The sequence below is a fragment of the Seriola lalandi genome, unplaced genomic scaffold (assembly GCF_002814215.2).
Source record: "Seriola lalandi dorsalis isolate HSWRI2012SDOR001 ecotype SW California unplaced genomic scaffold, Sedor1 jcf7180002054974, whole genome shotgun sequence".
Classification (NCBI taxonomy): Eukaryota; Metazoa; Chordata; class Actinopteri; order Carangiformes; family Carangidae; genus Seriola; species Seriola lalandi.
The window spans coordinates 568,940-580,892 of record NW_019525524.1 but is presented as its reverse complement, the minus strand read 5'-3'; the positions used below and the strand labels follow the sequence as shown (position 1 = coordinate 580,892).

At 44.2% G+C, this 11,953-nt stretch overlaps 1 protein-coding gene across 1 annotated transcript in view; it reads right to left on the bottom strand.

Annotated features, from left to right (window-relative positions):
* Nucleotides 1-5,172: 5,172 nt before the first annotated feature.
* The window catches only part of dgkd (diacylglycerol kinase delta), a 36,882-nt gene continuing 30,101 nt past the window's right edge, over nucleotides 5,173-11,953 (bottom strand). The window contains exons 26-31 of the mRNA XM_023396247.2: nucleotides 11,217-11,309; nucleotides 10,908-11,027; nucleotides 9,868-9,985; nucleotides 9,531-9,661; nucleotides 9,251-9,350; nucleotides 5,173-8,906 (exon numbers count right to left, since the gene is read on the bottom strand). Coding sequence (XP_023252015.1) covers nucleotides 9,261-9,350; nucleotides 9,531-9,661; nucleotides 9,868-9,985; nucleotides 10,908-11,027; nucleotides 11,217-11,309 — 552 coding nt within the window. The 3' untranslated portion in view covers nucleotides 5,173-8,906; nucleotides 9,251-9,260. The remainder of the gene's footprint in view (nucleotides 8,907-9,250; nucleotides 9,351-9,530; nucleotides 9,662-9,867; nucleotides 9,986-10,907; nucleotides 11,028-11,216; nucleotides 11,310-11,953) is intronic.

Genomic DNA, 11,953 nt, shown 5'->3' with positions numbered 1-11,953 from the left:
AATGCAAACCAGGCAGGGTCTGGGTATATCAATCCCAGGCTTCATAGACTAGCTCTAGGTACGTGGAATGTGACGCCTCGGTGGGTAAGGAGTCGAGTTGGTGCGAGAGATAGAGTGATAGGCTGCCAGTGTCATAGAAGTGATGTGTGATGGTAATTTTCCAACCAGGCCTTTATAGATATACAGATACAATGCTTCTTACATCACTGTGAGAGAAGACATCTGAGCTTATCACAGAGGATACAGTAGAGAGAGTTGTAGCTTTCACTAGTAATAAACCTCAGGGCTGAGTGTTAAAGAGAATCTAAAGGCCTACATGTGGAGGTAGCAACATGTCTGTACACTACATCCCCATACTCCAGAACTGATATGAAAACTGATTCAATGATCCTCCGCCTGGAGATCAAAGGAAAACTGATTTTGTTAATTTGTTTGCCATATTTATATTTGTATTCTGTAACCTTCTTGGTAATACAAACCAGTAGAGATGGGTAGATTATAGTAGTCCACAGAAAGAGAAAAAACATGAATTTTGTTTTATTTGCATCAAATTGTAGGGTGTATGTTGTAGTGTCTGAAAGAATGAGAAAGGTGGCTGAAATGGGTTTCCTCTGTAGGGTGGTTGGGCTTAGCGTTAGAGATGGGGTGAAGAGCTCGGACATCAGGAGGGCGCTCAGAATAGAGTTGCTGCTCCTTCATGTTGAAAGGCGCCAGTTGAGGCGGTTCGGGCATCTGATTAGGATGCCTGCTGGGCACCTTCCTTTGGAGGTTCTCTGGGCATGTCGGACTGGGAGGAGACCCTGGACTAGACCCAGAACTAGCTGGAGGGATTACATATACCATCTGGGATACGTATCCCAACGCATCGGGATCCTACAGGAGGAGCTGTTAATCATTGCTGGAGAGTGGGACTTGTGGAATACCCTGCTTAGCCTGCTGCCACCATGACCCGACCCCAGATAAGTGGAGGAAAATGGATGCATAGATGGATGGATGGATGGATGTATTAAGTGTCACCTTAAGATTGGTAAGAGAGTATTGCAATGTACAGTATATAAGGAGAGTTGTTGTTTGTGTGTCAACTGGAAATACAGTAAAAAAAATAGTGTTATCTGCATGAAGATAACTTTGACAACCATGCAGGGAAGAGACAATCGATAAATGTTAACAGGACCCATAATGGCTCCCTGTGGCATGCCTGTTGATATCAGTAGAGATAAGTAGAGAATGGTCAACTATATCAAATGCTTTCGCTAAATCTATGACTATAGCGGCACAGTGTTGGTGGTCTAAACTGGTGATCAAATCGTTTGATACTAGTGTCCCAGCTGAGATGGTGCTGTGATTAGCTCTAAAACTGATAGGAATGATTTCAGCTGGTTATTAGCTAGTTAACTGCAGATCATTGTGCAGTAGCGAATGTAGCAGTATGGGCCTTCAATCTTGCTGTGACTCTAATTAGTGCTGCAGAATCAGCCTATCTCTGCTTGGGGCGCAGTCTATAAAGGTGGGTGGTTGTGTACTGGGAGTCCTTTTGCTCTGAAGCTCCTGGGTGCCGCGCCCTTCCCCCTAATCACGGCACCTGTTCGTCTCACCTGATCGCCTCACAGCCGGGTCGCTGCTCCCTGGTATGTCGTAGTCTCACGCTTTGTTGTGCTGTTTTTAAAGTTTTGCGGTTGCCATCAAGGTCGGCTTTTGTCTCCTAAATACAGTTCCTCGATGGGAATCTCCCCTCTCCTTCATCGGACTTGATCAACGGGATCCTGAGTGTTTCTCTCCCGTATCTCCTCACGTGTGCCGCAGCGGAGAGCGATCAGCTGTTGAGCTGTCACGTCGTGATTGTGCCTTTGTGACGCTCATTCAACTCCTGACGGTATGTTTGTGTGATGACGGCAACTCAAGCTACTGTCATAGGTATTGTTTAGCCTCTAAAATATCTCTTCTCATGGCAGGTTTAACGTGTGCAAGCGGCGTCTGCGACTGTGCTGTTTTGGCAGTAAGTTGCTTGACGTCTTTACCCTGGTGCCCAGTGTATGTATTCTAGGATTTTAAATAACATTTGGACTGAACTTTATTGGTAATTTAGTTTGTTCCGTTTTCGTTTTTTTGATTGCATGTAGCCTATTGAGGGAAAATCACTTTTGAAATTACTTTTGCTTTGTGTGGGTTGCTTTGCATGTTTGTTTTTTTGTTTGATTATTTTTGGTTGGTTATTAGTAGTATTTTAGTTTAATTGTTTTGCATGTTTAGTAGATTGATAATTTCTAGATTACTTTTGTTTGCATTTGTGTGGGTTGCTAAGCTATATGTGTTTAATTGATTTAACCCAATTTCGCTATTTGCTTTTCCTTTTTGTATTTTTTTGGATTGCCTTAGGGATGTGTGTGTGGGTATGAATGTGTGAGTGTGCAAAACATTTTATTGAGAAATTGCTAAAATAACACTGTTAATAAAACTTAATTGAATTTGTACTCTGGATCCAGTCTCAAGTAAACAAACTTGTGTGTTTTAATAACTGTGTAAAGGGTTAACCTAATTCTCCAGGTGAAATTCCTGGAGTGGCATTGTTGGCAACTGATAATCAATTTGATGTAATAACCTTCTTATCAGCTGATTGGGTGGCTGATTTGATCAAAACTGTTGTACAGTATTCTATTACCTTCTAGTATTCACCCTTCTTAGCCCCGCTTGCCACACAACTAAATGTTTATTAAAAGATGATCAGACCAATTTGGTTGTTAAACTAAGCAACCATCAAATTTGAGCTCGGGGGGGAAAAGGAGTAGTGCCTTTGTTCTTTTTAGCTGTCTTCCAGGATTTGGCTGGGTCTGAACAGGAGTTTGGAATTAAGTCCAAGTTGAATGTAGAAGCCCTAACTGCAGCTATGTGCTTATTTCTTAGGCGTCTAAATGACATTCAGTGTATTTTGGGCTGATTGAAGCCAGACGTGCTGCCACATTCTGGACCATTTGCAAGGGTTTCACTTTGTACAAAGGAAGCCTCGCCAGAAAAGAATTTCCAGTAGTTGTTGCGAGAGATAACCATGGCCTGCACCAAGAGTTGGGTGGAGTACTGAGTCAAGTAAGGCTGGATTTTTCTGATGTTGCATAGAGCAAAGTGGCACAACTGAAAGAAAGCTGGTCATCAAACATGACAACCAGGTTTCTTGTTAGTTGGTTGTAAAGGATGTAGAGGCAATTTTGATATTGATATTGTGATGAAAAGACCGATGACATGATTAGAAGTTGAGTCTTAGAGAGGTTTAGTTGTTGCTCAGAGAGACAAGCAGAGATCTGCTCAGAGATAGTGTAGTCGTTTAGTGGGAATGACAGGTATAGTTGGGTGTTGTCTGCATAGCAGTGACATAAGAAGCTATGTGAGCAGATAATTAGGCCCAAGGAGGTGGTGTATATTACAAAGAGGAGGGGTCCCACAACCGATCCTTGGGGCACTCCAGTGGGGAGGAAATGGGCTAAGGACGTTTTACCTGGCAAAGACACACTGAAAGAGCACCAAGTGAGATAGGATTCAAACCAAGAAAGGGTTTTCTCCAAGATGCCCATGTTGGAGAGTGTGGATAGCAGAATGTGGTGATTCACTTTATCAAAGGCTGCTGAGAGGTCCAGCAAGATAAGAACTGACTGACCTGCAGCTGTAGCTACCTTTTAGAGCTTCTGTCACAGACAACAGGTTCACTCTCAAAGCCGGACTGATTTGAATTGAGATCGAGATTGGACTGTGACAAGAATATTGAGACCTGCTTAAAAAACGCCCTCTCTATACACTTAGATAAGAATGGAAGCAAGGAGACAGTTCTATAGTTCTCCACTTGACTTTTTGAGCAGAGCTGTTACCTGAGCCAGTTTGAAAGCAGAATCCAGTGAAGAATATCACGTGTGACTGCTTGAACAATGGAGGTTAAAAAGGAGGCAGAATATTGGCTGAGAGGTTTGTGTCTGGTGGGCGTTGTGGAGGATTAACTAAGGTTTTAAAGGTGTAAAATAGTTTCCAAGTGTCTAAGGCTTATCATTGTAGAAAGCACTTTTGGCAGTCCTGATGTTGGATGAGAAAGAGGCTAAGAGTGACTCATAAGCCAAGAGGTCAGCAGGGTCATGGTTTTGTACCATTTTCTCTCCTTGACCTTGTCTATAATGAAGTAGGTTGAGGTCAACCAGGATTAGGAAGCCTGAAGTACAAAATTGACAAATTGAGCCAATTTATCTCTGGTGGAGGGGGCTGTGGATGGGGGTCTATAATCGCCCACTACAGAGACTGAATCATAGAGCTAACAGTTCAAAACATGTTGGAAGCATGTATTATGTCGCACCTTGACAGAGAACCAGGATTTTATGTAAGCATATCTCCACCTCTCATTCCAGATCAGTCCTCTACAGACAGAAACTTTTCACATATGTCAAGAGTCACTGATATTCTTCTTTAACTAAGGTTCATTGACACTATCACTGTAATCAGACGATCCAGTTTTAGTGACGGAAAGAATCCCAAACCTTCCCTGGATTTAAGTGAATGGGAGTTTCTGTGTGACCAATGGATGTTTGCAATTGTGGATTTATTTCCGCTCAGCATCACATTATTAGCATTTGTCCATGTCAAGTAGATTTTCTGTGAAATGTTTCCAGACTGGTCAGGTGGCAGATGAACATTATGGTCAGACAGGACAGAAAGGAAAAGCAGCTCTATAATCTGTCCACAAGGGGGAATTAGTGTCTGCAGGTTATTAACAAAAATGTAACTACCTGACTGGTTTGTAGTGTTGTGTTGAGTCCTGCGATCAGTCTGTGGTGAACCTGGATCCTCAGCTGTTCGTCAGCCACAGACCAAACCAAAACTAGGTAATAGTAAGATATTTTCGGTTCATGATGAAACCATGTTGGGACTAATCAGACTGTGGCAGAGGACCTCAGTAGAATAGCTGGTCCTTCAATGTGGTCCAAGGCACATTTGTGTTGACACTGCTGAAGAATGTGGACACATGTGGTCCAGACCACCTCTGAATGTGGTCTGAGTGATCGGATCTCAAATGCGCCCTCAATGCATCTTGGGTGCGTTCACACCTGAACTTAGGGCTGTCCACTTGTGATCAGATCACCTGAGACGGATGTCGATACCAGCTCTGAACAGAGCCAGAGAGAAGAACAGGTAGAAACTGTCTCAACAGTGGAGAAATCGACTTTATTTCTTACAGATTTTGTATGTTTATTTCTGTACAAGACAGAATGTATTTACACTGACGGCCCTGCAGGGGGCGTATGTACAAACAGAGGTATGACAGCTTACAGTATCATTGTTAATGCATAAATTATCTAATAAATAGACAGGATGGATCAGAAACGACAGTTTACTGGATGTTTAACATGTGGGACAAACAGAGGATGAGTTGCCTCAAGCAAGGCACCGATGTGTTTCACTGACACATCTGTTATTGGTCAGAAACGTAAATATGGTCTGACTGCAGCATAATGCTGTGGGAAGCTAACAGATGTTAGCACACTACAAGTTATATCGCTACACAATCTGAACTCTATTACATTTGTCAAACACCTGCACAGTCTGTTAAGGTAGAGCAGTCACGCTGCTGCTGCAGTGACACATCTGTTCGCAGAGTGAAGATCATACAGCTGTTTCTAAAACTAAATATCAGCTTCTCTCTGAGCCTCCGAGCTCCTACATTTTAGGTAATAACTTTACAGGATATGAATCTTCTGTGAACAAGATACAAACATGTAAAAACAAGATGTATATATCTTGATCCATGATGTGAACTTAGATTATTAGCCTGTTTACACGTGATGGAGATACACACACGACATGATCAAGATAACTTGTTCAACCAGTTTTGATGTTTGCCACATTATAAACTAATAAAACTGAAATCCAACCACTTGAATTAAACTTGAACTAAAATCATTACGATGTCAGTTTCAGTCAAACACAGTGAGTTATGTCGTGAGGCAAAGCGACTTAAGGCAGCAACTGTTTATTCAGTAATAAAATATATTTCCTGTTTGACACTGAGCAGAGTGAAGCTGAGGTCTGACTGGCAGATATGTGATCGATGGGAAATTTAAGGCATCGTCTCATTGATTGTGGTTTCATCAAAATCTGTAAGTTACATGTTTAAAGGAGGAGGAATGTCAGCTGACCACAGCGGTTTGTTTCACCTCAGTTCAAACTGACCTGGAACCAGCTGCTGATGAAGGTCCCAAGCTTCCTGTGAACATTTGAATGCAATTCACATCACAGGGTTTCACTGCAGAGGAGTCACCTCCAAGAAAACTATTGAATGAATATGTTGTTATGACATTACAACACAACACAGAAGACTGACATCTACTTAGTGTCTCTGGTTGTGAGACTGCTGTGCTCACTGAACAGGATCAGGCTGGAATACCAGTTTCCAGACTTCGTGTCCAGGAAAACATCAGCCAGCTTTTCAATCAGAGAAACTGCTCATTTGGTCTGAAAGGAAAACCAGAAACCAGCAGCAGGAATTCACTGGATAAAAGACTCATTAACTGTCACCGCTGAGTCTTCTGTCCACATTATCCAACTTATTATATCAGCTGGAATTAAGGTTCAGACCCAGATCAATGTCCAGGTCCATGGTTTAGTCTGGTTCCTCTCAACAAAGATAAATCTGACAAAAAGCTTCACTCCAACCGACTGAACGAGGTTTAAACACCAACAACATCTGAATCCTGAAACATCTGGACTCTGACTCATCTGGACCCTCAACTGATGGTTTAAAGGTCTTGTTGAGACACAAACGCAACACCAGATAACAAACCGAGAGAGAGAGACAGAGACAGAGACAGAGTCAGACAGAGGGGGAGAGAGAGACAGACAGACAGAAAGCAGACAGAGAGAGAGACAGAGACAGAGAGTCAGACAGAGGGGGAGAGAGAGACAGACAGACAGAAAGCAGACAGAGAGAGAGACAGAAAGAGAGAGAGAGAGAGAGACAAGACAAGACAGACAGACAGACAAGACAGACAGACAGACAGACAGACAGACAGACAGACAGACAGACAGACAGGTGGAAACATCCTCAGACAGGAAATGCAGCTCGTTTCATGGCTGACTTGATTGTCCCTGCAGAGACTCCATCAGACCACCGGATTGGTTCAGGAGCGTCTCTCCTGACGCCTCCTCGTCAATTATATCACTTCCTCTTTTTCAAGGACTGAACTCTAAATATCAACTAAACTTTATAGAAGAAATAAATATGGACTTTAGTTCAAACTTCAGTCCTTCAGTCTGCTGGGTGATCCTGCATCTACCAGGTGTGCAGGAAGGACCATAACTCAAAAACCCTCAGGTGTCTGTCCCATCAGGTGTCCCAGACTGGGGACATTAAACTGGTCTAGTAAATTTTCCTCTAAAGCAGCTGAATTGTCAAAAGATTTAAAGGGTTCTGCTGCTTCCTGGTCCAACATGTCAGGGACCAGAGGAGGTTCTGATTTGTCGGCTGGTGAGGTGAGCAGGTAGGTCGCAGAGATCTGAAACTGACTGGCACAACAGGGCTTAGATCTGGCACGTGTGGTTTCCAGAGTCATGTTGGACTTGTGACCGATGTGATGATGCACCTGAATCCTGGAGCTGGTCCTCAGGCCTGATCCGGTATCGTCCACGTGTCCAGGAATTGGGCCAAATCTGGCATCGAGACTTGGGTCAGGTCCGTCTCATATTTGGCCCAGATCACAGCAGACGGAGCCTGGTCGACCCGACTCTGCTGGATCCAGGATCAGCTTTTAGTCCCTGTGTGATAAACTGTCCAGAAGTCTCAGAGACTCTGCTGAAGGTTTTCAGGCTGTAAAAAAACTTAATGAGTCACTGGTTCTTAAAAATCTTCTTCTTAAAAGTTCTTCCTAAAATCTTAATGTTGATGTGAACGTAAACCTGCTGTTTTCAGCGTTTGTTAAAAGAACCTGATGAAGTCTGTGACTGTGAAAACAGGAAGATCAACAGACTGTCAATGAACGAATAATGTTTGACAGTTGTTTTTCATGGATGAACAAATGAATCCTGGGACCAGCTGGAATCATATCACCCCTGACATGTTAGAGACACAGATGTCTCTTACCATGTGGAACCTTCAGTGTCACTAAACTCAGGTGGTTCACATCACTCTGATGTCATAACATTACATTTTACTGAGGTAATGATGAAGTGCGTCACACTGACGTGTACTACAGAAAACTGCTCCATCTTAAAGACGTTCAGTGTGACTCTTTGCTTTAGGAGAGAAACTACAGCTGTTCTCAGAGCAGTTTCTTCTGAGTGGTCCTGGTCCAGAGCACTAACCCACAGTCCAGAGAATAATCAGGACAACAGATCTTAACCAGCTTTTCTGATCTGGAAAAGCTGGTTAAGCTCTGTCAGGCTGAGGCCACAGGAGGTGCATTTAATGGATTGCCCCCCCCAACATCATCATCATCATCATCATCAACATCAGGGAGAGAGGTTTGTAATAAAAATACAAAGTGAGCTGCTGTGACTCACTGGTGAAGGAGCTGTTAAGATGGAGATGTTTTTACATTGTACAAGGACCAGTCACTGATGCCAGACCTGAGCTGATCTGTCAGCCACATTGTCTCTCTCTCTCCATTGGCTCAGCTCTGTCTGTATATGGCTCTGGTCTTCTGTAGGCAGAACACCTACACCCTCAACTTCCACATCCTGGATGCTGATTGGTCGGTGAGTGAGATGACAAGGCACTAGCGGATCGTATGATTGGTGATTTGTTTCTCAGGTGGTCTCACTGTGAGGAAGTTTGTTTGAGAACCGGCACTCATTGAGACAAACTGTGTCCCAGTCTGGGTCCTGGTCCAGGTTGATGAGGTGGTCAATAGCAGCAGAGGTAGGAGGAGAGCAGGCAGTGGTCTCTAAAACAACAAGAAGAAGTCAGATCAGTGAACTGAGACCAGGTTCAGCTCTGGGCTTGTACCGATCTAACTGGACCCTCAACTGAAGATTAGTTCAGGACTTTACAGATCAGACAGAATATGACATGAAAAACATCTTTGAAATTATGAAATGACCAAGATTAATTCCACAGCTTCATCAGTGTGAGTCTGCAGCTGCTTCACAGTCAGTTGTCTTTCCTTCAGGTTTATTCAGATGTTGTATTTGTAGGTTTTTTATAGACCAGTACAATGAACATATACGTGGATATAATAGAAATGAAATCCTGGACCAGCACAGAGACTGACCCTGATGACTGACTGACCTGGCAGCAGTCAGGCCTCGCTGGCACTGCTGTTCCTGTTCAGCTCTCTTATGCCCTGCAGGATCCTCTTCATATGACCCACCTTTGTCACTCCCAGGTCCTAACACACACACACACACACACACACACACACACACACACACACCTCATTATAAGACAATGTGTAATATGACAAATCTTTCAAACACGCTTCAATCCATCATCATCTGTCATGCAGTGAGTCCTCCATGCAGCAGTGGGTTAACACTTAGCAGTTAGCGCTGACAGCGAGTAGTGATACCTTCAGGTCCCTCCTCTCCAGGTGTATGAGCTCGGCTCCGCGGACGTCGTGTCCGATAAAGATGTCCTTATACTCGGTGAGACAGAGGAAGTCCAGCCACGCCCCCACCTCCTCCGTCCCCCACTGGTGAACTGAGACACCGACAGGAAGTGGTTCAGACAGACAGGAAACATCCCCGCACAGAGAAACTCACAGAGACACCCTGAGCAGTGATGAGCCAGAGACCACAAAGAGAGAGACAGAGAGGGAGAGAGGGACAGGGATAGGGACAGAGAGAGAGAGAGAGAGAGAGAGAGAGAGAGAGAGAGAGAGAGAGAGAGAGAGAGAGAGTGTTTACCTGGCAGTGAGAGAGTCGCACAAGTCTCCTTGTTCTTGTTGTTTTTGTCTTTCTTGAACTTTGGGACGAGACGAAACTTAGCACTGCGACTACGCTTAGAGAAGTCCGTCAGAGGACCCTGAGACATGTAAGCAGAGAGACAGGGAGAGGGGGGGAGAGAGAGAGACAGGAACAGTCAGCCAGGTTGAGTTGAGGTGCAGTGAACACAGAGGGCTCAGCTTCTTATGTTAAAGCGCCCCCTGCTGCAGCTCTCAGGGTTTCCAGGTGACACCACATGTGTAGTGTGTCCTGCTGAACTTGTCTGGACCATGTTTCGGGCCTTACATTTAATAAATGATGAATATTCTACTGAAAGAACATCCTCCAACTCCAGAATGAAATGCATTCATCATGACAGGATTAATAAAGTATTAATATGATAAGAGAAGGAACAGATCTGTGCAGGTGAATTCAGTTATAGTGACATCATAAAGTGAAATGTGAACAAATTAGGAGAGAAATGCAAGAAATCATTTCTCTGATTAAAGAGACTGAGGATAAACTGTAAATAAGAAGATGAATGATCAAGTTTCTTCTTTAGTCTGAACAAATTAATATGAACATGTGAAGCAGATAAAATACAATCTGTGTTCAGTTGATGAAGCTCTAACAGTTATTATGTAGTGACTCATGAGATAAACTCTCCTGTTTGTTAGAAGCTGTTTTAAAACCAAACAGCAAATCATCCACTGATCTATACAAACATCTACTGATCTTTATTATTGATCACTTCATTGTAAACTCTTTTGTCCCTGTCAGGATCCTGTAGGAATGTTTTTCCAGTGATATGATTGGTCAGTAGTTTGGCGGTTGACGGGTTTTGATTGGGTCCAGAGCAGGTTAGGAGTTCATCAGTTGCCATGGTGATTTACCCAACCGTACAACTGAAAACTCAGTTAAACCTGAAGTTACCTCAGTGACCTCAGATCCTGCTTCAGTCCAGGACTCAGGTTCAGTCTTACAGTATAATAATTAGCAGCACTAAGAGAGTCCTGGTTTACCTCGTGGTCTGAGGGGTCGATGACGGGACACAACCAGGGAACATCAGCCAGACGACGGAGTTGCTGAGCCACAGAGTTCAGAGCTGCATTCAACTGCTCCTGCTGAGGAGGATCCAACTGCTGTAGACACAAAGACACACGACTGTCACGACCGGGAGGGAAAAATACTCAGAATCTACGGTAAAATCAGTGACTCTGAAGGTCAGACTGTGTCTGAGTGACGTGATTTAAAGGCAGAGAACACCGTTTACTTCTCAAACTTCCACACACAGAGACAGGAACTAAAGAGAATCCAGAAGAGACAGTTACCATGGACATCTTTCCAGCCAGGAGCAGCTCAGTCTCACTGAGTAAAGCTTTGACGTTACTGACCATGTGAACCACCACACTGCAGCTCAGAGCCTGAACACAGACAGAGACAAGACATCAGACCTCAGACCAGTAACAGGACTATATCTGGAGGACAGTGAAGTGCAGTTATGGTATGATCAGGACAGCAGAGACCAGGAGAGGATAGTAGAGACCGGGAGAACACAGTAGAGACCAGGAGAGGAAAGTAGAGACCAGGAGAGGACAGTAGAGACCAGGAGAGGACAGTAAAGACCATCAGAGGACAGTAGAGACCAGGGCAGGAAAGCAGAGACCAGGAGAGGACAGTAAAGACCATCAGAGGACAGTAGAGACCAGGGCAGGAAAGCAGAGACCAGGAGAGGACAGTAGAGACCATCAGAGGACAGTAGAGAGCAGGACAGGAAAGCAGAGACCAGGAGAGGACAGTAGAGACCATCAGAGGACAGTAGAGAGCAGGACAGGACAGCAGAGACCAGGAGAGGATAGTAGAGACCAGGAGAACACAGTAGAGACCAGGAGAACACAGTAGAGACCAGGAGAGGACAGTAGAGACCAGGAGAGGACAGTAAAGACCATCAGAGGACAGTAGAGACCAGGGCAGGAAAGCAGAGACCAGGAGAGGACAGTAGAGACCATCAGAGGACAGTAGAGAGCAGGACAGGAAAGCAGAGACCAGGAGAGGACAGTAGAGACCA